Source organism: Rhinopithecus roxellana, chromosome 7, assembly GCF_007565055.1.
Source record: "Rhinopithecus roxellana isolate Shanxi Qingling chromosome 7, ASM756505v1, whole genome shotgun sequence".
In the NCBI taxonomy this organism is placed as follows: Eukaryota; Metazoa; Chordata; class Mammalia; order Primates; family Cercopithecidae; genus Rhinopithecus; species Rhinopithecus roxellana.
This window is the reverse complement of record NC_044555.1, coordinates 93,538,997-93,563,521: the sequence shown is the minus strand read 5'-3', so window position 1 is coordinate 93,563,521 and position 24,525 is coordinate 93,538,997. Positions and strand designations below refer to the sequence as shown.

The 24,525-nt window shown below is 45.8% G+C and overlaps 2 protein-coding genes across 2 annotated transcripts; one reads left to right on the top strand and one right to left on the bottom strand.

The window, feature by feature from the left end:
- Positions 1–10,944: 10,944 nt before the first annotated feature.
- On the bottom strand, positions 10,945–16,357 carry NDUFA1 (NADH:ubiquinone oxidoreductase subunit A1). Its single transcript, XM_030934494.1, has 3 exons — positions 16,225–16,357; positions 14,847–14,936; positions 10,945–11,099 (listed from the first exon to the last, which is right to left on the bottom strand). The coding sequence occupies exons 1-3, from the start codon at positions 16,324–16,326 to the stop codon at positions 11,079–11,081; spliced, it is 213 nt and encodes a 70-aa protein (XP_030790354.1). The 5' UTR covers positions 16,327–16,357; the 3' UTR covers positions 10,945–11,078.
- A 57-nt stretch (positions 16,358–16,414) lies between these two features.
- On the top strand, positions 16,415–17,704 carry RNF113A (ring finger protein 113A). Its single transcript, XM_010375059.2, has one exon. The coding sequence runs from the start codon at positions 16,623–16,625 to the stop codon at positions 17,652–17,654; it is 1,032 nt and encodes a 343-aa protein (XP_010373361.1). The 5' UTR covers positions 16,415–16,622; the 3' UTR covers positions 17,655–17,704.
- The last annotated feature ends 6,821 nt before the right edge of the window (positions 17,705–24,525 follow it).

Sequence of the window (24,525 nt, the reverse complement as noted above, 5' to 3'; positions counted from 1 at the left end):
CAGGAGCCGATGGGCGGGGCTGGTCGCAAGTACACTGCCCTACTGTCCTGGGCTTTCCGAGGCTGCCGGGAGCTAGACAGACCGCCAGGGAGCGAGAGGGCCAGCGCTTCCCTTGTCCTGCATGTGGGGAGTGGAGGGGAGGGGGGAATTTGTATCAAGGATGTCGTGCCCCACTAGAGAGAACTGCTTTGGAGAGCCTTGCAGATTCACACGCTCTACTCTTTTTTTTTTTTTTTTTTTTTTTCTTTGTTTAATCGGAGTCTAACTGTCGCCCAGGCTGGGGTGCAGTGGCGCGATCTCGGCTCACTGCAACCTCCGCCTCCTGGGTTCAAGCGATTCTTTTGTCTCAGCCTCCCAACCGCACCCAGCTAATTTTTGTATTTTCAGTAGAGACGGGATTTCACCATGTTGGTCAGATTGGTCTCGAACTCCTGACCACAAGTGATCCGCCCGCCTCAGCCTCCCAAAGTGCTGGGATTACAGGCATGAGCTATCGCGCCTGGCCCACACTCTCTTAGCTGCTGCTTCTTTCTTCTTTCTCCTTACCCTTCTTTTTTTTTTTTTTTTTTTTTTTTTTCTTTTGAGACAGAGTCTTGTTCTTGTCGCCCAGGCTGGAGTGCAATGACACGATCCTGGCTCACTGCAACCTCCCCCTCCCGGGTTCAAGCGATTCTCCTGCTTCAGCCTCCCAAGTAGCTGGGATTACAGGCATGCATCACCACACCCTGCTAATTTTTGTATTTTTAGTAGAGACGGGGTTTTGCCATGTTGGCCAGGCTGGTCTCGAACTCCCGTCCTCAACTGACCTGCCCACCTTAGCCTCCCAAAGTGCTGGGATTACAGGCGTGAGCCACCGCGCCTGGCCTAGCTTCTTGAACTGAAGAAAATCCAGGGAGATGCCCTAGGCAGGGGTAGTCTACATCACAGCACAAGGAAGAGAGGGCTCTGTCTAGCCTAGGCTAGCCACAAGCCTAAGCTAAACGCTGACATTCTCTGCTTGTCAAATGAACCCAGTTGGCCACCATGTATCTTTTAAGGGACTGTAAAGTGCGCAGGTGGCAGGAATTGTGAGAAGTAAAACTGACTTAAGACGAAGTTCCCACCCTCGATGCACTTACAATGTAGTTGGGAAGACAAAGTGTGTTCACATGAAAAAATAGCAAGTAAGTCAAAGCAGGGGACAATGAAATGCTTTCTTACCCAAAACATGAGGCATGTTGGATTTGGGCAGGTTCTATTACCAGTAGAGGGTCTTTACTGCAAATTGTCCAGGTTCTTGGCATTTTGAACAAAGAATTGGACAAACGCACAGCAAAGCCAGGAAAGAAGCAAGGAAAGCAGAGATTTATTGAAAGTGAAAGTATACTCCACAGTGTGAGAACGGGCGGAGCAGTGGCTGAAGGGCCCTGATACACAATCTTCTGGGGTCCAAATACCCGCTAGAGGTTTACCATTGGTCACTTGGTGTTCACCCCCATGTTCATGAAGTTGCAGCCCACAGAGGCTGAAGTGAAGTTACAAAGGTCACACTCCTATGCAAACATCTTATTGGTTGTGGAAAGCAGCCAATCAGAGGCTAGAGTGAAGTTACAAAGTTGCCCTTCTATACAAACGAAGACTTGGTCCCCTATCCGTCTGATTGGTTAGGATAGCAACCAATCAGAGGTTGAAGTGAAGTTACAAAGTTACACTCCTATGCAAACGTCTGATTGGTTGCAAAAAGCAACCAATCAGAGGTACTTTCAATTTCCCATCTGCTTTTTTCAACCAATCAGAGGTACTTTCAGTTTCCCATCTGCCACACAGAAAGGTGGGGGTTTGCAAGGGGAGCAACCTCTGGTTCTTTTGTTACTTGGGCGTGGAAAGTTAGGGCTTTCCTTTCAATTTAGTTCTAGGAAGTCAGCGTGAAATGGCCTTAGGTTCCCTGCCTCCAGACCCTATTCTCCTGCCTCAGTTCTAAGCAAGTGACTTTGCTTCACGTCTCAAAGGCCACCGGACTGCCCTAGTGGGAGTGAAGAAAGAGGGAGGAGGTGGTAGGAAACCAGGGCCTTTCCCAAGCAGAGGCCCATCCTCTAACAGTAAAGGCCAAGACCTGAGTACTGTGGTAGTCAGGCCCAGGTGGGTGGGTCCTTGAGAGTCATGATGTCACAAAAACCTCTCAGAATATCCCGGCCATCCTTGAGCATGAGTACCTCATTGAATAGTGCCTCCCTCAGAACAAAAGTACTATGGCAAAACTGTTCCTGATGGCTGGATTAAAAAACATTTTTTTATTATACTTTAAGTTCTAGGGTACATGTGCACAACAAGCAGGTTTGTTACATATGTGTACATGTGCCATGTTGGTGTGCTGCACCCATTAACTCGTCATTTACATTAGGTATATCTCCTAATGCTATTCCTCCCCCTCTCCCCCCACCCCACGACAGGCCCCGGTGTGTGATGTTCCCCACCCTGTGACCAAGTGACCTCATTGTTCAATTCCCACCTATGAGTGAGAACATACGGTGTTCGGTTTTCTGTCCTTGCGATAGTTTGCTCAGAATGATGGTTTCCAGCTTCATCCATGTCCCTACAAAGGACATGAAGTCATCCTCTTTTATGGCTGCATAGTATTCCATGGTGTATGTGTGCCACATTTTCTTAATCCAGTCTATCATTGATGGACATTTGGGTTGGTTCCAAGTCTTTGCTATTGTGAATAGTGCCGCAATAAACATTCGTGTGCATGTGTCTTTATAGTAGCATGATTTATAATCCAATGGCTGGATTTTTGATAGTGATGTCTTGAGGTTGAGATCCACGGTCATAACTAGAGTGTGCTGCTCTTGTAGGCACTGTATGAAAACTCCAGGGTTTCCCTAGAGACCAGACCAACCCCACCCCAAATACTAAGTTCTTAGATGTAAGAGAGAAGAGGAAGCCTCTGGTAGCCGGGGTGACTTCTGGCCTCTAGAAACGAAGTTTATTAGGCTTAGAGGGAAAATCTATCTGCTGAATGAAACACTCCCCAGCAACATGGCAGGTGGTACAGAGCGAATAGGCACAGTATACCAGAGAAACTGTTTTTTTGTTTGGTTGGGTTTTTTTATTTTGTTTTGTTTGTTTGTTTTGTTTTTTGAGATAGAGTCTCACTCTTGCTGCCCAGGCTGGAGTGCAATGGCATGATCTCAGCTCACCACAACCTCCGCCTCCCAAGTTCAAGCGATTCTCCTGCCTCAGCCTACCGAGTAGCTGGGATTACAGGCATGCACCACCATGCCTGGGCTAATTTTTTATTTTTAGTAGAGACAGGGTTTCTCCATGTTGGTCAGGCTGGTCTCGAACTCCTGACCTCAGGTGATCCGCCTGCCTTGGCCTCTCAAAGTGCTGGGATTACAGGCGTGAGCTGCCGCGCCCGGCCACCAAAGAAACTCTTAATCACATGGAAAATATCTTTGTTTTCTTGGGGCAGTAATGCTCAGTGTTCCCAGTGTTCTCCCTACCTTCTTTCTGTTGCCTTTGGGATTATAGTTATTTGGGGTCATAATTAAAATTGCATGGTTGTTTATAAATTTTATTGCCTGACCACTCTCCAGCCCAAATATAATAATTGGTCTCTCCATGTTTGCTGGAACCGAGGAAGGCACCTACCAAGAACCAAAACAACAGATGATACCAAATGTGTTCAAACTAATAAAGCAAGAGTTACTTGAGTTTATACAAGTAATATCTGCTGGGCCATTTTCTCAGTGGTGCCCTGTAAAGAACAATTATGTGTCTAACGGTGAATCAAGATTTGTGGAAATCCTAAAAGCAATTATTTGGATTTTTGTTGCAGAAGAGTATTTGGGGTTGGACGAAGGAGTATTACAGACAACAGCATAAGACATATAGGGTACAGAAATATGCCAAAAAACTTAATAATTAAAGATTATGTAAACATAACAGGATTTATTCTTTATAGGAATTTTTTTCCCTGCCTTTTATCAAAACTGCATCAAAATGTGACAATTGGCCATATGTGGTGGCTCACATTTGTAACCCTAGCACTTTGGGAGGCCGAGACGGGTTGATCACTTGAGGTCAGGAGTTCAAGACCAGCTTGGCCAACATGGTGAAACCCCGTCTCTACTAAAAGTACAAAATTAGCCAGGCGTGGTGGGAGGTGCCTGTAATCCCAGCTACTTGGAGGCGGAGGCAGGAGAATCACTTGAACCCAGGAGGCGGAGGTTGCAGTGAGCCAAGCACTCCACCACTCATGCCATTGCACTCCAGCCTGGGTGACACAGTGAGATTCCATCTCAAAAAAAAAAAAAAAAAAAGGAATATTCTAGAGTATTCAAACCTCAGAGATAAAATATTTGGCCTGGAGGATATGGATGAGATGACAGAGGGAGCATTACACAAGCACACACAGACCCAAACCAATACGCTGAATGACAGTCTCTTTCGATATCTAAAATCCACATCTATACACTTGGTATAGAAAAAAAAAAAAACCCTAAAATTGTACCATGAGCCTTGTTTCCCACAGAAGTACAGGAGAATAATTTCTCAGTTCACAGAAGTATCAGAGTGATATGGAATCTTGAAAACCAACTGATGTTTAACTCTCATCCTCCATCCCTTACCCTCAACCAGAAGCTTCTTGGTAAGAATGGTCAGCTTCAGTCCTAAGTCCATTCAGCACCTTCCCTTAGAGCAGAGCAAGTAGCAAGAGTTTAGAGAGGTAACTAGGCACTCAGTTCTCACAGTGGCATGAAACTGCGTTTTTACCTCTGCTTTCAGAAAACACCTTCCAAACAATTAGTGTCTTCATCAAAGTTCCTACTGTCTGTTGTCCTTGCAGTGCTCTGAGATTCCCTAGCTGTGACCACTCTAACAGGGGACCAAAGACCTGGCCTGAGGGTCCTCCCAACATCACTTTTGTGTAAGTGCCTGAGAGATTTGGGGGTCGGCTGGAGAGCTGTTAAAGGGGTACTCAAAATGCAGCAATGGTCCATTCCACATGCACAAGGCTGTACACTTACAAACTACTTCACATACACGATTTTGTGAGATCTTCTCAGCTACCCAGGGATGTATGCAGAGCACATACTGTCCTCACTTGAGAGATGGGAGAACTGAAGCTAAGATCGGTGATGTGACCGACCAAAGGCCACACAACCCACAGGTGGTGCAGCTTCCTGACGTGAAGTTACTCCCAACATTCTGTGTCGCCACATCTTATATCATCTATTTGGAAAAGAAACATGTTGTTCTGTGCCTTCTCAAGCTGAGGCACATCACTGACAGTACATTGGGAGGCCAGGCATGGTGGCTTACGCCTGTAATCCCAGCACTTTGAGAGGCCGAGGCAGGTGGATCACCTGAAGTCAGGAGTTTGAGACCAGCCTGGCTAAGCAGATTTGTATCTACTAAAAATACAAAAAATTAGCTGGGTGTGGTGGCACATGACTGTAATCCCAACTATTTGGGAGGCTGAGGCAGGAGAACTGCTTGAACCCTGGGGGTAGAGGTTGCAGTGAGCCGAGACTGCGCCATTGCACTCCAGCCTGAGCAACAAGAGCAAAACTCCATCTCAAAAAAAAAAAAAAAAAAAAGAAAAGAAAAGAAAGAAAGAAAAAAAGTACATTAGGATACTTCCTTGGAAAAACAAAGGCTTCCAGGGGAAGGATATGGTTCAAGTTTACAGATGAGCCAACAGAGATCTGGATCAAAAAAAGAACCAGGAGAGGGAGGGAGAAGGGAAATTGCTCCCATACGTTTCCAAATAATTAGGAATTTTTAAAACTTTTTTCTCTCTGTAATGGGTTTTTTTTTTTTTTTTTTTTTTTTTTTTTTTTTTGAGAGGGAGTCTCACTCTGTCACCCAGGCTGGAGTGCAGTGGCGCCATCTCAGTTCACTGCAACCTCTGCCTCCTGGGTTCAAGTAGTTCTTGTGCTGCAACCTCTCTAGTAGCTGGGATTACAGGTGCCCGGCATAAGGCCCAACAATTTTTGATTTTATTTATCTCCCTCTGTCACCCAGGATGGAGTGCAGTGGCTTGATCTCGGCTCACTGCAACCTTCACCTCCCGGCTTCAAGTGATTCTCCTGCCTCAGCCTCCCAAGTAGCTGGGATTACAGGTGCACACCACCACGCCTAATTTTTGTAATTTTTGGTACAGATGGGGTTTCACCATGTTGGCCAGGGCCAGGCTGGTCTCGAACTCCTGACCTCAGGTGATCTACCTGCCTCGACCTCTCAAAGTGCCGGGATTACAGGTGTGAGCCACCACGCCTGGCCTAATTTTTGTATTTTTAGTAGAGATGAGGTTTCACCATGTTGGCCAGGCTGGTCTCAAACTCCTGGCCTCAAGTGGTCCACCCACTTTGGCCTCCCAAAGTGCTGGGATTACAGGTGTGAACCACTGCGCCTGGACTCTTTAATACTTTTTTCAAAACAGATAAGGAGTTTCGCTGTTGCTCAGGCTGGTCTTGAACTCCTGGGCTCAAGCAGTTCTCCTGTCTCAACCATCCAAAGTGCTGGGATTACAAGTGTGAGCCACTGTGCCCAGGCAGAATTTTTTAAAAAATACTTCCTACTGTGTTCCTTAATGGAGACCCTGCTACTGTTTTCAGAGTTTCTCAATCTTGGCACTATTGACACTTAAGGCTACCGGAAACTGTCATGTGGGACTGTCCTGTACAATTTAGGATGATTAAAAGCATCTCTGGCTTCTACCCACTAGATGGCAGCAACACCTCCCCACTCATACCTGTTGCCTCCAGGAATAATGTCTGCAAATGTTCCAATATGCCCTGGGAGGCAAACTCACCCAGCTGAGAACCACTGCTTTAAACCCACCCTGTGCAGAGCAGCCAGGCAGATGTGCACAAGTCGCATCACTCTCCTGCTTCCTGCTAGACTCCCCAGTCGCCCTCAGGAGGAATTCCAACACCCAGTGGTAGACATTCAGGTTCTGGGCCCTGCCAACCTCTCTAGTCCCTCTCTTCTGCCTCGCACTCTTTGCTCTGCAGAACTGCTTGTAGAGTTTCCCACATAGCCATGCTATTTGTGTCCCCACCCTCATGCTGTTCTCTCTGCTTGGAATGTGCTCCCCTCAGTTCTGTCTCATAAATCCTATCCAGCCTTCCAGACAGCTTAGTGTAGACATCCTCTGGAAACGTATCCCTAAGCTCTTTCCTTTCCCCTCAACCCAAGGCTGGGTTACCCCACCTCTGTGCTCCCACAGCACCTTCTGCAAACTTCTGTCACAGCACTTATCCTTCACATAATTGTCTGTCACTCCCACTGACTAAGTTCCTGCAGAGCAGTTCTGTGTCACATTCATTTATTTTAAGTCATTTTATGATTTGGTAGAGATGGAGTTTCACTATGTTGGCCAGGCTGGTCTCGAACTCCTGGCCTCAAGTGATCTGCCCACCTCAGCCTCCCAAAGTGTTGGGATTACAGGCGTGAACCACCGCACCCGGCCTGTGGTGTCATATTCAAATCTGAGGTACAGCACCTGGCATGTAGCATTTACTCAATCAGTGTTTAGTGAAGTAAGCCACAAAGAACAATACACTAGGTTGGGAGTCAAAACATCAGGATTCCAGTCCCAGCTCTGCCACTGGCTAAATGATCATTTGGTTCCCAAGGAAAAGGCAGCGCCATTCTCTTCCTCTTCCTTCTGAATATATATGGCTTCCTCTATCTTTTTTCAGTCTCTTCCTATTGACTACTTTATTTGACCCTACAAGTAACAACCTGGTAGATGTAATTTCAAACAAGAACCATTCTTCCAAACTTCCAAAGAAGTGAGAATAGTATGTGTCAGACACTACCATTGCATACAAGACAGAAGAGCCCGTTTGTATTTGTATGTGCATAAAGAAACCCTATTGGCCAGGTGTGGTGGCTCATGCCTGGCCGAGGCTGGCGGATCTCTCGAGCCCAGGAGTTCGAAACCAGCCTGGGCAATATGGCAAAACCCTGTCTCTATGAAAAATACAATTAGCCAGGTGTGGAGTAAGTGCTTGTGGTCCCAGCTACTCAGGAGGCTGAAGTGGGAGGATCACTTGAGCCCAGGAAGCGGTGGTTGCAGTGACCTAAGATCTCGCCACTGCACTCCAGCCTGGGTGACAAGAGCGAAAACACCATCTCAAAAAAAAAATAAAGTAAAAAGAAACCCTTTGGGGTGGTGTGACAATTGACAGGTGCTGGGCAGGGGATTAGAGCAACTATTTTCACTGCATACCTCATATTGTTGGATTTTGAGCTAGTTGAATATAACATCTATTTTTTAAAAACTTAATGATAGTAAATAAAACCGAGCAAATGGGATTGTTTCCTAAGCAGCATTTTAACAGGCCTTAAAAACTGGTGACAGATGGATCTGAGATCAGTAGCTGTACCACATCAGTTAGAGCTGCTGTAAGAAAACCCTTCTAATTGCACTTGCAAAAAAAAAAAGAAAGAAATCTAGACTACACACCACCGTTAAATCTTCTATCTTCAGAGTGCTTTAATCTGGCTCATCCCCTAGCAGTAGAGTACAAAAATAAAGCTCAATTTCACAGCAGACGCTACAAAAAAGGGCAGTGAAGAATCTGGACTCTAACCGTGAACCTAACCAACTCTACCTGTTATTTTGTAGCCCCTCACTATACAGCTGTGCAGCCGTGACAGTCATCTAAGGACATAAAAATTCAGGGGATGCTCCCTGCCCACAGGCAAAATGGAGAAATAACAGACCTAAAAATCAATAAAAGTAGTAATAGGATCAGTCATGTTTTCAACACATCTGTATCCACAACTCCCTATGTGTACTACCTGTCCTCTTTCGTCCTTTCGAGGGACTTTTTTTTTTTTTTTTTTTTTGAGACAGAGTTTCGCTCGTCGCCCAGGCTGGAGTGCGGTGGCGCAATCTCGGCTCACTGCAACCTCTGCCTCCTAGGTTCAAGCAGTTCTCCTGCCTCAGCCTCCAGAGTAGCTGGGATTACAGGCATGCGCCACCACGCCCAGCTAATTTTGTATTTTTAGTAGGGACGGGGTTTCTCTATGTTGATCGGTCATGTCTTGAACTCCCGATGTCAGGTGATCCACCCGCCTTGGCCTCCCAAAGTGCTGGGATTACAGGTGTGAGCCACCGCCCGGCCAGGGATAGTTTTTCTAACAGTCAATTACCCAAGGCCTGTGAAGCACTAAATGATAATACAGGCCGTATTAAATTTGTAATCATGACCAGGCTTTCCTTATACAGTAAAAAGTAAAGGTCATTGCCGATCAAGGGATGGCACAATCTAGCCACCACTGTAAGTTTAAACGCCACTTCCTTCTATAAACCCTGCCCTATAAAATGAAATCAATGGCAATCACACAGCGCAGGCGTGTTCAGATCAAATGTTTAACTGGATAAGCGATGAAAAGCAACTTAGTATTCTCACCTGGAAGCGTCATCTGTGGTGTTGCTTTATACACACGGAGTTATCACCATCTTTAGTTTTATCTTTTCAGATCTTCATCTTTGGTTACCTTTAACGTTGAACATGCATCTCTATTTCAAGTGCTCAGTACACTCTCATTTTAATAAACCAAATGATTGCTGTTGCCGTATACTAAAACGAAAATTAACTTAAGCATATACTATTTGTTAGATACTATACATAATGCATGAAGGTTGAAGGTGCAATCTGTTTTAAACATGTCCCAGCTGGAATTTTTTTTTTTTTTTTTTTTGGAGACAGAGTCTCACTCTGTCACCCAGGCTGGGGTGCAGTGGCACAATCTCAGCTCAAGGTAACCTCTGCCTCCCGGGTTCAAACCATTCTCCTGTCTCACACCGCCACCGCGCCCAACCTGGAATTATTTTCTTACACCCCTCTCAGCTCAAACCTAACCAACTGGAATTTTAAACATTGTAGGATCCACTCAGAAAAGGAACTAGAAAAAAATACTTTTTCTGTATTCCCCAGTCATCTCTGAAGAAACTATGTTTGTAAAATTTACTAGTGTCAGCCGGGCACAATGGCTCACGCCTGTAATCCCAGCACTTTGGGATGCCAAGGCGGATGGATCACTTGAGGTCAGGAATTCAAGACCAGCCTGGCCAACATGGCGAAACCCCATCTCTACTAAAAACATAAAAACTGGCCAGGTGCGGTGGCTCACACCTGTAATCCCAGCACTTTGAGAGACCGAGGCAGGTGGATCATAGGGTCAGGAGTTCAAGACCAGCCTGACCAACATGGTGAACCCCCATCTTTACTGAAAATACAAAAATTAGCCAGGTGCAGTGGCAGGTGCCTGTAATCCCAGCTACTCAGGAGGCTGAGGCAGGAGAATCACTTGAACTTGGGAGGTGGAGATTGCAATTAGCCAAGATTGAGCCACTGCACTCCAGCCTGGGCAAGAGAGCAAGAGTCTGTCTAAAAAACAAATAGGCTGGGCGCGGTGGCTCAAGCCTGTAATCCCAGCACTTTGGGAGGCCAAGACGGGCGGATCACGAGGTCACAAGATCAAGACCATCCTGGCTAACACGGTGAAACCCCGTCTCTACTAAAAAATACAAAAAACTAGCCGGGCGAGGTGGCGGGCGCCTGTAGTCCCAGCTACTCGGGAGGCTGAGGCAGGAGAATGGCGTGAACCTGCGGAGCTTGCAGTGAGCTGAGATCCGGCCACTGCACTCCAGCCTGGGCGACAGAGCGAGACTCCATCTCAAAAATAAATAAATAAATAAATAAATAATAAAAAATAAATAAAGTTAAATAAAATATACTAGTGTCTACTACAGTAGTAGCAACTACAATTTATGAAGTATTAGGTGCTAGGCACAGAGACAGATGCTTGATGTACATTATGGATGTACATTATGTCTATACAAGCCTCACAATTGCCTTCCAGTTTTTTTTCAGTGATAAAGATTACATTGGGTAGATTGCTTGATTTTGTGTAACATATTTAAAAAAAAAGAAATGCATTTTTTTCATTTTATTTTTATTAAGCACTACATAACACATTGCATGTTACATAATACACTGTATAACCTTCTAGCAGGGGTAGATGGCCATAACTGAGTTATTTTTTTCATCAATCAGGAAAATGCTTCCTTAATCAATGTTCTCCAAACCCTGAAAAACAGTTTAAAAAGGAGAATGTGACAAGTCTGTTCCCATCAAAGACATGCCATGTACTTTTATTTCCAGTGTCACTAAATGGCATTCTGTTATTAAAAAGAGTGCTTCCACATCCCACATTTCTCTAACTGCAACAATACATTGGATTAAATTTTTTTTTTTTTTTTTTTTTTTGAGACGGAGTCTTGCTCTGCCGCCCAGGCTGGAGTGCAGTGGCCAGCTCTCAGCTCACTGCAAGCTCCGCCTCCCGGGTTCACGCCATTCTCCTGTCTCAGCCTCCCCAGTAGCTGGGACTACAGGCGCCTGCCTCATCGCCCGGCTAGTTTTTTGTATTTTTTAGTAGAGACGGGGTTTCACCATATTAGCCAGGATGGTCTCGATCTCCTGACCTCGTGATCCGCCCGTCTCGGCCTCCCAAAGTGCTGGGATTACAGGCTTGAGCCACCGCGCCCGGCCGGATTAAATTTTATAATCACTAAAGAATAACCTGTAATGATTTCTAGTTTTCATTTTCTGACAGCAGCATATTGCTTTATATGAAACAAACCTTCCCCCACCCCCAATCAGAACTAAAGTCAAGCAACTCCTTACCACCTGGATCCTTTTTTTTTTTTTTTTGAGATGGAGTCTCACTCCCATCACACAGGCTGGAGTGCAGTGACGCGATCTCGCCTCACTGCAACCTCCACCTCCTGGGTTCAAGTGATTCTCCTTCCTCAGCCTCCCAAGTAGCTGGGATTAAAGGCGTGCGCCACCATGCCCAGCTGATTTTTTGTATTTTTAGTAGAGAAGGGGTTTCGCCATGTTGGCCAGGCTGATCTCGAACTCCTGACCTCAGGTGATCCACCTGCCTCGGCCTCCCAAAGTGCTAGGATTACAGGCGTGAGTCACCGTGCCCAGCCTCCACCTGGATCCTTTTACAAAGCACCTCAGTGAGTCAGAGGACAAGGTAAAATCTGTTTTAAAAAATAACAGCCAACATGAGGTAGATACTATTATTATCATTCCATTTTTTTACAAACGAGGAAATGGAGGCTCAGAGAGGTTAAAAGTCACCTGCTTAAGTCCATAAGGAATTAGCAGAGCCAGAATTCAAGTCCAGGGACCCCAACTCCAGAACCCTTCTCCGACAAGCACTACACTATCTATTCAAAATACCTACTGGATCTCACTAAGTTGACAACCAAATACTTCAGAAGCTATAAATTAAAAGATGAGGCCGGGCACGGTGGCTCATGCCTGTAACCCCAGCACTCTGGCAGGCCAAGGCGGGTGTATCACGAGGTCAGGAGTTCAAGACCAGCTTGGCCAAGATGGTGAAACCCCGTCTCTACTAAAAGTACAAAAATTACAGCGTGCCTGTAATCCCAGCTACTTGGGAGGCTGAGGCAGGAGAATCGCTTGAACCTGGGGGGTGGAGCTTGCAGTGTGCCGAGCTCGTGCCACTGCACTCCAGCCTGGGCAACAGAGCAAGACTTCGTCTCAAAAAAAAAAAAAAAAGACTAATCAGTGATGACACTTCTTCTAGGTATTAAAAGGTATTAAATAACATAGTCCAGGTATTTGGTTTACTATTACAGGAAGAACTGCCTTAAGAGAAGTTAAAATTGCATCTTCTTGGAGCCATCTCTTAGAAATCCTAATTCTGTCTCACACGCCAGGTGATTCTGATGGTTATTCTTAGACCATACTTTGAGAAATATGGCTCCAGATAAGTAGATATCTATTATCATGTGCATTAGATTAGATTCTCAACTACCCCTCCACTGAGAGGCGTATCACCCAGGTTGAGTCCCTATAATATTATTTAATCACTCTGACCCTTGTCTATAAAATGGAAATACTATTTACTTAGGTTTGCTGTGAGGAATAAACGAGCAAGGAGAAAATATTAAAAAGTAAACATTTTGGCTGGGCACGGTGGCTCACGCCTGTAATCCTAGCACTTTGGGAGGCTGAGGTGGGCGGATCATGAGGTCAGGAGATCAAGACCATCCTGGCTAACACGGTGAAACTCCGTCTCTACCAAAAATACAAAAAATTATCCGGGCGTGGTGGTGCGCGCCTGTAGTCCCAACTACTCGGAGGCTGAGGCAGGAGAATGGCGTGAACTCGGGAGGCAGAGCTTGCAGTGAGCCGAGATCGCACCACTGCACTCCAGCATGGGTGACAAAGCGAGACTCCGTCTCGGAAAAAAAAAAAAAAAAAAAGTAAACATTTTAAAAGAATTATGAGAATGAACTACTCTTACAAAATATAAAAACGTACTATTAGGGCCAGGAATAGGGGCTCACGCCTGTAATCCTAACACTTTGGGAGGCTGAGGTGGGTGGATCACTTGAGGTCAGGAGTTAGGAAACCTGCCTGGCCAACATGGTGAAACTCCGTCTCTACCAAAAAAAAATTAGCTGGGCATGGTGGCGGATGCCTGTAATCCCAGCTACTCAGGAGACTGAGGCACAAGAATCGCTTGAACCTGGCAGGTGGGGGTTGCAGTGAGCCAAGATTGCACCACTGCACTCCAGACTAGGTGACAGAGCAAGACCTTATCTCAAAAAAAAAAAAAAAAAAAAAAAAAAAAAAAAAAAAACATACGGTTAGGTTGAACCTTATGAAAATGCTACTGCTTGATCGCTTTTGACCTACAAAAATGGCAATGCCATAACTGAATCAAATATAAAATTATAGTAATTCTTTAAATGAGGTATTGTTGCAGGAACAGGCAGACCTAGAGTACAGAAAAGCACATCTGTGAAACAGGCCTATGTGTATATGGAAATTTAGTATACCAGAGTGGTATTACAAATAAAAATGAACTGGGTGTTTGGTGGGTTTTTTTTTTTTTTTTTGAGACAGGCTCTCATTCTCTCACCCAGGCTGGCGTGCAGTGGTACGATCCTACCACACTACAGCCTTGAACCCCTGGGCTCAGGCTATCCTCCTGCCTCAGCCTTCTGAGTAGCTAGGACTACTAAATTGTTCTATAAATGGGTAATTGCGATAATTAGCTACCTCTTGAAAAAAAGTAATGTTAATCCTCCCTTCACATTATACTCCAAAATGACCTGTAGATGGGACCAAATAACTAATGTTTTTAAAAGAAACTAACAATATTAGGAGAAATTACTTTTTAAAACTATTTTTATGAGCCAGGTATGGCACACTTGTAGTCCCAGCTCCTTTGAAGGCTGAGGCAACATCACTTGAGCCTATGAGTTTGAGGCAAGCCAGGGCAACACAGCAAGACTGTCTCTTTTTTTTTTTTTTTAACGTATTTTTATAACCTTAGGTAGAAAAGGCCTTTGTACGGGAGACATAAAAACTCAGAATCCAGAACAACAAAACATGATAAATTGAATATCAAAATTTAAAACTACCTGATGAAAAACATCATAAAGTGAAAAAGACAAACAGCAGACTGGGAAAAACGTTTGTCATATATAAAACAGACAAAAAATTAAAGTCTAGAATACATAAAGAACTATAGATTGAAAAGAAAAAAGACAAAACAATAGAACAGGCAAAGGATATAGGCAACAATCCACAGAATAAGAAATATACGGCAGTAAGAAAAACTAAAAAAAAAAAAAAACATAAAAGATTAAATATGTAAAAAGATGCCAACCTCACTAGTAGATAAGAAAATGCTAATTATATATTAGCACTGTATGACCCTTGGCAAGGCATTACCAGAACCCACCTCAACCCTGGCAGAAGGCTGGCATCAGAGTGGCTTCTTACCTTTGACACATAGTAACGATTAATTCCAGAGATGCGCCTATCTCTTTCTATCAGTTGCCAGTGATACCCAAGATGAGCAATCCTTTTTTCCTTCAAATAAGAGACAATTATTGTTGCAGTTTATAAAAGTGAGTGACCCAATTGATGGATATTACAATTTTTAGAAGGGACATTCTAAAGAAATGGAATCATCATTCAAATAAAAATGCAAATTAGTAGTACAAGAACAGAATCTCCTAAATGAAATCAGACCACTAAACTTTAGGATTAAGTTGGTGACCGTGACTTCTTACACTATTTTAACCAACATGAATTTTTTTTCCTTTTTAAAAAAAAGAAAAAAAAAAAAGAAATATCTAGTTGCTGCCTTTTGGGACACTAAGAAACAACAGCTGTAGATCACACGTGGACAATCACAAATTCAAAAAGTAAATAAACTTATACTCTGTACTCTAGAGATGATGTGAAGGGCTAAGAGGGGAAAATGAATCCTGATGTAAAAAATAAGACCTTGCAGTAAATTCCTAAACGCTTGCAAAAGAAAGTGGGGAATAAAAAAGTCAAGGGTGGCCGGGAGCGGCGGCTCACGCCTGTAATCCCAGCACTTTGGGAGGTCAAGGCGGGTGGATCACCTGAGGTCAGAAGTTCGAGACCAGCCTCGCCCGCCAACATGATGAAACTCCGTCTCTACCAAAATAAATAAATAAATAGGCGGGCGTGGTCCCGGCTACTCAGGAGGGTGCGGCAGGAAAATCTCTCTCTTTTTTTTTTTTGAGACGGAGTTTCGCTCTCGTTGTCCAGGCTGGAGTGCAGTGTCGCGATCTCGGCTCACTGCAACCTCCGCCTCCTGGGTTCAAGCGATTCTCCTGCCTCAGCCTCCCGAGTAGCTGGGATTACAGGCATGCGCCACCACGCCCGGCTAATTTTGTATTTTTAGTAGAGACGGGGTTTCTCCATGTTGGTCAGGCTGGTATCGAACTCCCGACCTCAGGTGATCCGCCCGCCTCGGTCTCCCAAAGTGCTGGGATTACAGGGGTGAGCCACCGCGCCCAGCCAGGAGAATCTCTTGAACCCGGAAGGCGGAGGTTGCAGTGAGCGATTCTCATGCTTGAGCCACCTCTGCTAATCTACCTTTCCGGCCCCCGCGTCGCTACTCTGCCCTAAGGCCCACTTTGATATACAGAAACGCTGTTTTTCACTAGAGCAGGATGTGGTTTCTACCGCGCTTCGTTTCGCAAGCCTCGGCTTCTAGGCAACCGGAAGAAACCAGAGGGCCGGCCTCGGAGAGAGGGTCCGCAGGCTGACTGCCTCTCTGCCCACCACCCTTTTCGGAAATCAGCCAGTGGAGTCGGCCCCCGGGCCCAGGAAGCCGCCTTACCTTGCCCCCGTTAGTGAACCTCTGGATGTACGCAGTAGCCAGTCCTGGAATAAACAAGCACACGCCCATGACGGCGAGTCCGGGGAGAACCTCGAACCACATCTCTGCCCCGTTACTAGGCCAAAACCCTACTTCTGGGTCCTAGAAAGGTGACCGGGATCGGCTTCCTTCCCAGTAAGCCCCGCGGCCGCCCGCGAGCGGGGCGGTGCCACGTACGGCTCCGGAGGAAGCGACGGAATCTGCCAGGGCTCAAGAGAGGCTGGCGCTCGCGCTCTCGCAGTTCTCTTCCGTCAGTGTCTTTTGCTTCAACTCCCGGCGGAGCGCGCGACGTGGAGTGACGTGCAGAGGCCAAGGGCAACCCCGGCAGCCACGGCCGTTTCGGAGCTCGGGACTCTAAAATGGCAGAGCAGTTTTCTCCAGGGAAGACGGCGGATCAGGTGTGCACCTTCCTTTTCAAAAAGCCTGGGCGGAAAGGGGCTGCTGGACGCAGAAAGCGCCCGGCCTGCGACCCAGAGCCCGGAGACAGCGGCAGCAGTAGCGACGAAGGCTGCACTGTGGTTCGACCGGAAAAGAAGCGGGCGACCCACAATCCAATGATACAGAAGACTCGTGACAGTGGTAAACAGAAGGCAGCTTACGGCGACTTGAGCAGCGAGGAGGAGGAGGAAAATGAGACCGAGAGTCTCGGCGTGGTTTATAAATCCACCCGCTCCGCGAAACCCGTGGGACCAGAGGATATGGGGGCGACAGCTGTCTATGAGCTGGACACAGAGAAAGAGCGCGATGCACAAGCCATCTTTGAGCGCAGCCAGAAGATCCAGGAGGAGCTGAGGGGCAAGGAGGATGACAAGATCTATCGGGGAATCAACAATTATCAGAAATACATGAAGCCCAAGGATACGTCTATGGGCAATGCCTCTTCCGGGATGGTGAGGAAGGGCCCCATCCGAGCGCCCGAGCATCTACGTGCCACCGTGCGCTGGGATTACCAGCCCGACATCTGTAAGGACTACAAAGAGACTGGCTTCTGTGGCTTCGGAGACAGCTGCAAATTCCTCCATGACCGTTCAGATTACAAGCATGGGTGGCAGATCGAACGTGAGCTTGATGAGGGTCGCTATGGTGTCTATGAGGATGAAAACTATGAAGTGGGAAGCGATGATGAGGAAATACCATTCAAGTGTTTCATCTGTCGCCAGAGCTTCCAAAACCCAGTTGTCACCAAGTGCAGGCATTATTTCTGCGAGAGCTGTGCACTGCAGCATTTCCGCACCACCCCGCGCTGCTATGTCTGTGACCAGCAGACCAATGGCGTCTTCAATCCAGCGAAAGAATTGATTGCTAAACTAGAGAAGCATCGAGCTACAGGAGAGGGTGGTGCTTCCGACTTGCCAGAAGACCCCGATGAGGATCCAATTCCCATTACTTAGGTTTCTGATAATTCTTAAATTTAAAAAATAAATATTTTGTTCTTTTGGAAGTCTTAATTCGTGTCCTTCCTTTGTAGAGACAGTGACAGAGAAGGCGGGTGGTGAAGTAGGGTCCCGGATTAAAAACCTCAAGGTAGGTATAATCAGGATTTTTAGCCCTAGGATAACCATTTTGCCCGTGTTTCTTTTCAGAACACTTTGGCATCAATTATAGGGGTGGGAGTAGTTTGAGAAAAGAGCTATAATTTGCTCGAAGTAGCCAAAGCTATGATGAAAGAACTCTGAGCCTGTTTATTATATCACATTTCTGTATCACTTAATAGTTTACAAAGTACTTTCATGCATTCTTTCTCTTGGGAGCCTGTACTACAAAATATACCGGAGCCAAGGTGTGGGAGAGGGGGTTGCATTTGGGGAATTGATAGCTAGTACCACAGGCTTCACATATGGGAAATGTTCCTTGCTGTCTTGGTTTATTTATTTATTTATTTATTTATTTATTTTTGAGACAGAGTCTCGCTCTGTTGTCCAGGCTGGAGTGCAATGGCACGATCTCAGCTCACTGCAACCTCCGCCTCCCGGGTTCAAGCGATTCCCCTGCCTCAGCCTCCCGTGTAGCTGAGACTACAGCTGCGTGCCACCACGCCCAGCTAATTTTTTTTTTGTATTTTTAGTGGAGACGGGGTTTCACCATATTAGCCAGGATGGTCTCGATCGCCTGAACTCGTGATCTGCCCACCTCAGCATCCACCCGCCTAGGCCTCCCAAAGTGCTGGGATCACAGGTGTGAGCCACTGCGCCCTGCCCCCTTGCTGTCTTGGAAGCAGCTATAGTTAACCCCCTCTTCCATGGATGATGAAAGTATCTGTGCTCAGCTATCCAGTGTGATAGACACTAGCCTCATGTGACTGTTGAGCACTTGAAATGTGGCTGACCACTGTATTGGACATTGCTATTGTAGACTGAACTTGTGAACCTGCAGAGGGCAAAAACATAGTATTTTATCACCCATTACCTGAAACTATCTGTGTTCTCACAGTCTCTGTAATAGTGCTGATCACACCTTATTAAAATTACTCAATGTACCTGTCTTTCCAACTGGTTTATGAACTCGGTGACTAGCCTAGTGCTTGGCATATAATAAGCACTTAATAAATAAGCCTAGAGAGGTTTAAAAAGGGAGATTGGGGCCAAAGCCTTGAATCCAAGCTGAGGAGCACTGACTGTATTCTGTAGGCAGCAGGGGAGATAGCAGAGGTTTGGGAAGAGAACACAATCAGACTTGGGTTTTTTTGTTTGTTTTAGTGTTACTGTGGTTGCGGCTATAGGATGGATCACAAGGGAGATGGAAGACAAGAGGCAGGGAGGCCAGTTAGGCCAAATGATTGGTAAATTTTTATTGATATGGCTAGAATTTGGGCTAATCCCAAGAAACAGATGCAAGAATAAATTCTGGGTTAGTGGTTTTTATTCACATTCATTAATCCGTTTAAAGACATTCTTTTTTTGTTTTGTTTTGTTTTTAGATAGAGTCTTGCTCTGTCGTCCAGGCTGGAGTGCAGTGGCACAATCTTGGCTCATTGCAACCTCCGCCTCCCAGGTTCAAGTGATTCTCCTGCCTCAGCCTCCTGAGTAGCTGGGACTACAGAAGTGCATCACCACACCCAGATAATTTTTGTATTTTTAGTAGAGACAGGGTTTCACCATATTGGTCAGGCTGGTCTTGAACTCCTGACCTCGTGATCCGCCCGCCTCGGCCTCCCAAAGTGCTGGGATTACATGCGTGAGCCACCGCACCCAGCCTAAAGATATTCTTTGAGTAGCTACTCTATCAGGCACTGTGCTTGGCATGGGGGATATTAGCAGTGAACAAGACAGACACAGCCCCTGCCCTCATGGAGCTGGACATTAAATAATGACTGTTTGTTTGTTTTTGAGACAGTCTCGCTGTGCCACCCAGGCTGGAGTGCAGTGGCATGATCTCAGCTCACTGTAACCTCCACCTCCCAGGTTCAAGCAATTCTGCCTCAGCCTCCCGAGCTGATCTCGAACTCCTGACCTCATGTGATCCACCCGCCTGGGCCTCCCAAAGTGCTGGGATTACAGGGGTAAGCCACCGCACCCTGCCTGTTTTGTTTTTTAATTTCAAATAGGATCTCCCTATGTTGCCCAAGCCCGTCTCAAACTCCTGGCTTCAAGCAATCCTCTCACCTCAGTTTCCCAGCATGCTGGGATTACAGGTGTGAGCCACCATACCTGGCCTAGGAAAGCATTTTGAAAAGTGTCATGTCCTACACAAAACTTCAGATGAAAATGAAATAAATGAAGTGTCGTGGAGGCAAGGCACAGTGGCTCACGCCTGTAATCCCAGCACATTTAAAAGCTGAGATGGGAGGACCACTTGAGGCCAGGAGTTGGAGACCAGCCTGAGCAAGATAGGGAAACCCCCGTCTCTATAAAAAACAAGCAAAAATTTTAGCTAGGTGTGGTGATGTGGACCTGTAGTCCCAGCTACTCAGGAGGCTGACGTGGGAGGATCCCTTGAGCCCAGAAGATCAAGGCTGCAGTGAGCCATGATTGCACTACTACACTCCAACCTGAGTGACAGGAGTGAGACCCTGTCTCAAAAAAAAGAAAAGAAAAAAGAAATACAGCAATCAGTAGCAAAAGAACCAGAAAAATTGTTCTTTTTTTTTTTTTTTTTTTTTTACTATTTCTGATAATTTATACTAAAAAAGTTATTCAGGGTTGGACACAGTGGCTCATGCCTGTAATCCCAGGGCTTCATGAGGCCAAGATTAGAGGATCACTTGAGCTCAGGAGTTTGACAACAGCCTGGGCAACATAGCGAGACTCCCATCTCTAAAAAATAAAAAAAAAGTTATTCAAAAGTAGAATAAAGCATTATGGAAAAAGATATACTTTGAGTTGTTATATAAGCTCAGAGAAAAGGTCCAGGAGAAAACACAGATGATAAAAGATGAAAGAATGCTGCTGATGACTAAATTCCAGGAGGTAGAACAGAGAAGCGACAGAATTAAGAGCATAAATCAGTCTTAAAGAGTTGAGAGGCAAGAGAAAGATGACATTTGTGCACTACTCTCCACATGACATTTTTGAATACTTGAATACTTGTCTGTGAATTTTTTTTTCTTTTTTTTTTTTGGTTTTGAGACAGGGTCTCACTCTGTCACCCAGGCTGGAGTGCAGTGGCGCAATCTTGGCTCACTGCAACCTCTGCCTCCCAGGTTCAAGTGATACTCCTGCCTCAGCCTCCCAAGTAGCTGGAATTACAGGCATGCACCACCACGTCCAGCTAATTTTTTGTATTTTTAGCAGGGATGGGGTTTCACTATGTTGGCCAGGCTGGTCTGGAACTCCTGGCCTCAAGTGATCTGCTCGCATTGGCCTCCCAACGTGCTGGGATTACAGATGTAAGCCACCGCACCCGGCCTTGTCTGTGAATTTTGAAAAAGTATACAAAGTATTTGCAAATGAGCATTATTCGGGAGTCTGTAGCATTCAGCAGATTCTTAAAAGGGGCCATAACTCCATAAAAGCACCTAAATCAATAGTGTACTCAAAGTACTTTTCATGTTTACAAGCTTACGATTATATTTTCTACAGGTCAGGAATATTTTCATCACCTTTAATTAAATGGTACAACTTCATTTCATAGGTGGGAACTAAATAGTTATTCTTACAATTTAAAGGAAACTAAATACGTAGAGGGAAACAAGCGCTCTAGCAGAGATGAGGTTGCAGCTGGACCCTAAAGGAGCTTACCTAGTTTGAGAGGTCAGGGCACCTACGTCTCTCCTAGGAAATGAGCCTCAAACTGAGACCTGAAAGGTGAGTTAGAGAAAGAGTATCTCAGGTACAGGGACAAGTATATACTAAGGCCTTAATATGAGAGACTGTCTCCATCTAAAAACTCAAGGCAGTCTAAGGTGGCTGGGGAAAAGAGACAAGGTAGTCAGGGCCAAAGAGCAGACACCTTGCACGTCATGTTAAGGACTTTGGACTTTATCTGAAGGGCAAAAATGCTCCATCAAAGCATTTTAAGGGCCGGACGCAGTGGCTCACACCTGTAATCCCAGCACTTTGGGAGGCCGAGCTGGGCAGATTACTTGAGGTCAGGAGTTCGCGACCTGCCTGGCCAACATGGTGAAACCCCGTATCTAGTAAAAATACAAAAAATTAGCTGGGCGTGGTGGCAGGCACCTTTAATCCCAGCTACTCAGGAGGCTGAGGCAGGAGAATCCCTTGAACCTGGGAGGCGGAGGTTGCAGTGAGCCGAGATTGCGTCACTGCACTCCAGCCTGGGAGACAGAGCAAGACTCTGTCTCAAAAAAAAAAAAAAAAAAAAGTGGGGAGCTGGGTGCAGTGGCTCACACCTGTAATCCCAGCACTTTGAGAGTCTGAGGCAGGCAGATCACAAGGTCAGGAATTCAAGACCAGCCTGACCAACATGATGAAACCCTGTCTGTACTAAAGATGCAAAAAGGCCGGGCGCAGTGGCTCACGCCTGTAATCCCAGCACTTTGGGAGGCCGAGGCAGGCGGATCACGAGGTCAGGAGATCGAGACCATCCTGGCTAACACGGTGAAACTCCATCTCCACTCAAAATACAAAAAATTAGCCAGGCGAGGTGGCGGGCCCCTGTAGTCCCAGCTACTCAGGAGGCTGAGGCAGGAGAATGGCGTGAACCCGGGAGGCGGAGCTTGCAGTGAGCCGAGATAGTGCCACCGTACTCCAGCCTGGGCAGACTCCGTCTCAAAAAAAAAAAAAAAAAAAAAAAAAAGATACAAAAATTAGCCAGGCGTAGTGGCGCGTGCCTGTAATTCCAGCTACTCAGAAGACTGAGGCAGAATTGCTTGAACCCGGGGCGGGGGGTGGGGCGGAAGTTGCAGTGAGCCAAGATCGCGCCACTGCACTCCAGCCTGGGTGACAGAGCGAGACTTCGTCCCAAAACAAAATTTTTTTTAATGGTTTTAAGAAGGAAAATGAAATGATCAGATCTGAATTTCAAAAAGATAATTCTGAAGAGTGGGGAATGGATTGAAGGCAGCCAGACATGAAACAGGGAGATCAGTTATGGGGGTGGTGCACTGGTCCAAGTGAGATGATGGTAGGCTGGAATAGACTGGTAGCTGTGAACATTCATTTAATAAATTTGTATTGATCACCCACTACATGACAGGCATTAAGCACTGGAGATACAGCCATGACAAAAGCACACAGGTCCCTGCTCTCATAGAACTTACATGAAGTGAGCACAGTGGCTCACACTTGTAATCCCAGCACTTTAGGAGGCTGAGGCAGGAGGATCACCTGAGGCCAAGAATTGGAGACCAGCCTGGACAACAAAGTGAGACCCCATCTCTACAAAAAATAAAAAATAAAAAGCTTAGCAAGGGATGGTGGCATGTGCCTGTAGTCCTAGCTAATCAGGAGGCTTAGGCAGGAAGATCCCTTCAGCCTGAGAGTTTGAGGTTGCAGTGAGATGTGATCATGCCACTGCACTCTAGCCTGGGTGACAGATAACCCATCTCAAAAAAAAAAAGAATTTACATGAGAGACAGTGATATATATATATATATATATATATATATATATATATATATATCAGATTGCGATGAGTGCTATGAAAAACAATAAAGCAAGGTAAAGGGCTAAGAGTAGGGGAATGCTATTTAATATATGGTAGTCAGGGAGGGGCCTCTTCTGATAAGGTGACATTTGGGCAGAGACCTACATGAAACAGATATGGGGAGAAGAGCATTCCAGACAGAGAACACCTAGTACAAAGGCCTGAGGCAGGAAAGTGCGTAAAACACAACTTTGTAATAGAACCAATAATTATAGAAGAACACCTGCATAACCACTACCTGGGTCAAGAACTACAAAACTGAAAACACTGAAGAAGCCCCTCAAGGATCCCCTCCAGATCACACCCTCAGGTAATCACTATATTGACTTTTTTTTTTTTTTTTGGAGATGCAGTCTCACTCTGTCACCCAGGCTGGAGTGCAGTGGCGCGATCTCAGCTCACTGCAACCTCCGCCTCCCAGGTTCAAGTGATCCTCCCACCTCAGCCTCCTGAGTAGCTGGAACTACAGGTGTGGGCCATCACACCTGGCTTTTCTTTTTTTTTTTTTTTTTTTTTGGTAGAGACGGGGGTCTCCCTATGTTGCCTAGGCTGCTCTGGAACTCCTGGGCTCAAGCAATCCTCATCCCTCAGCCTCCCAAAGTGCTGGGATTACAGATGTGAGCTACCACGCTTGGCTGTTGAACCTTTCTGTAAACACTTTTTTATTTGCTAAGGTGAAATTTACATAACATAAAATTAACCAGTTTAAAGCAAACAATTTGGTGGTATTTAACACATTTCCAATGTTGTGCAACTACCACCTCTATATAGTTCCGAAACATTGTTTTCATCACCCTAAAAGAAAACCCCATGCCCATTAAGCAACTGTTCCTCACTCCCTCCTCCCCTCCGCCAACCCCCCCAATCCCTGGCAACCACCAATCTGCATTCTCTGTGGATTTAATTATGTTGTATATTTCTTTCTTTTTTTTTTTTCTGAGACAGAGTCTTGCTCTGTCACCTAGGCTGGAATACAGTGGAGTGATCTCAGCTCATTGCAAACTCTGCCTCCCAGGTTCAAGCAATTCTCCTGCCTCGGCCTCCCAAGTAGCTGGGATTACAGGCACACGCCACCGCGCCCTGCTAATTTTTGTATTTTTAGTAGAGACAGGTTTTCACCATGTTGACCAGGCTAGTCTCGAACTCCTGACCTTGTGATCTGCCCGTCTCGGCCTCTCAAAGTGCTGGGATTACAGGCGTAAGTCACCGCGCCTGGCC

Excerpts from the sequence above, each read along its gene's own strand:
- NDUFA1 (XM_030934494.1), bottom strand. The coding sequence starts at position 16,326 with ATGTGGTTCGAGGTTCTCCCCGGACTCGCCGTCATGGGCGTGTGCTTG. Across the intron at positions 14,937-16,224 it reads GGTTCACTAACGGGGGCAAG|GAAAAAAGGATTGCTCATCT; the intron begins GTAAGGCGGCTT and ends TCTTATTTGAAG. Across the intron at positions 11,100-14,846 it reads ATCGTTACTATGTGTCAAAG|GGTTTGGAGAACATTGATTA; the intron begins GTAAGAAGCCAC and ends ACTGTTTTTCAG.
- RNF113A (XM_010375059.2), top strand. The coding sequence starts at position 16,623 with ATGGCAGAGCAGTTTTCTCCAGGGAAGACGGCGGATCAGGTGTGCACC.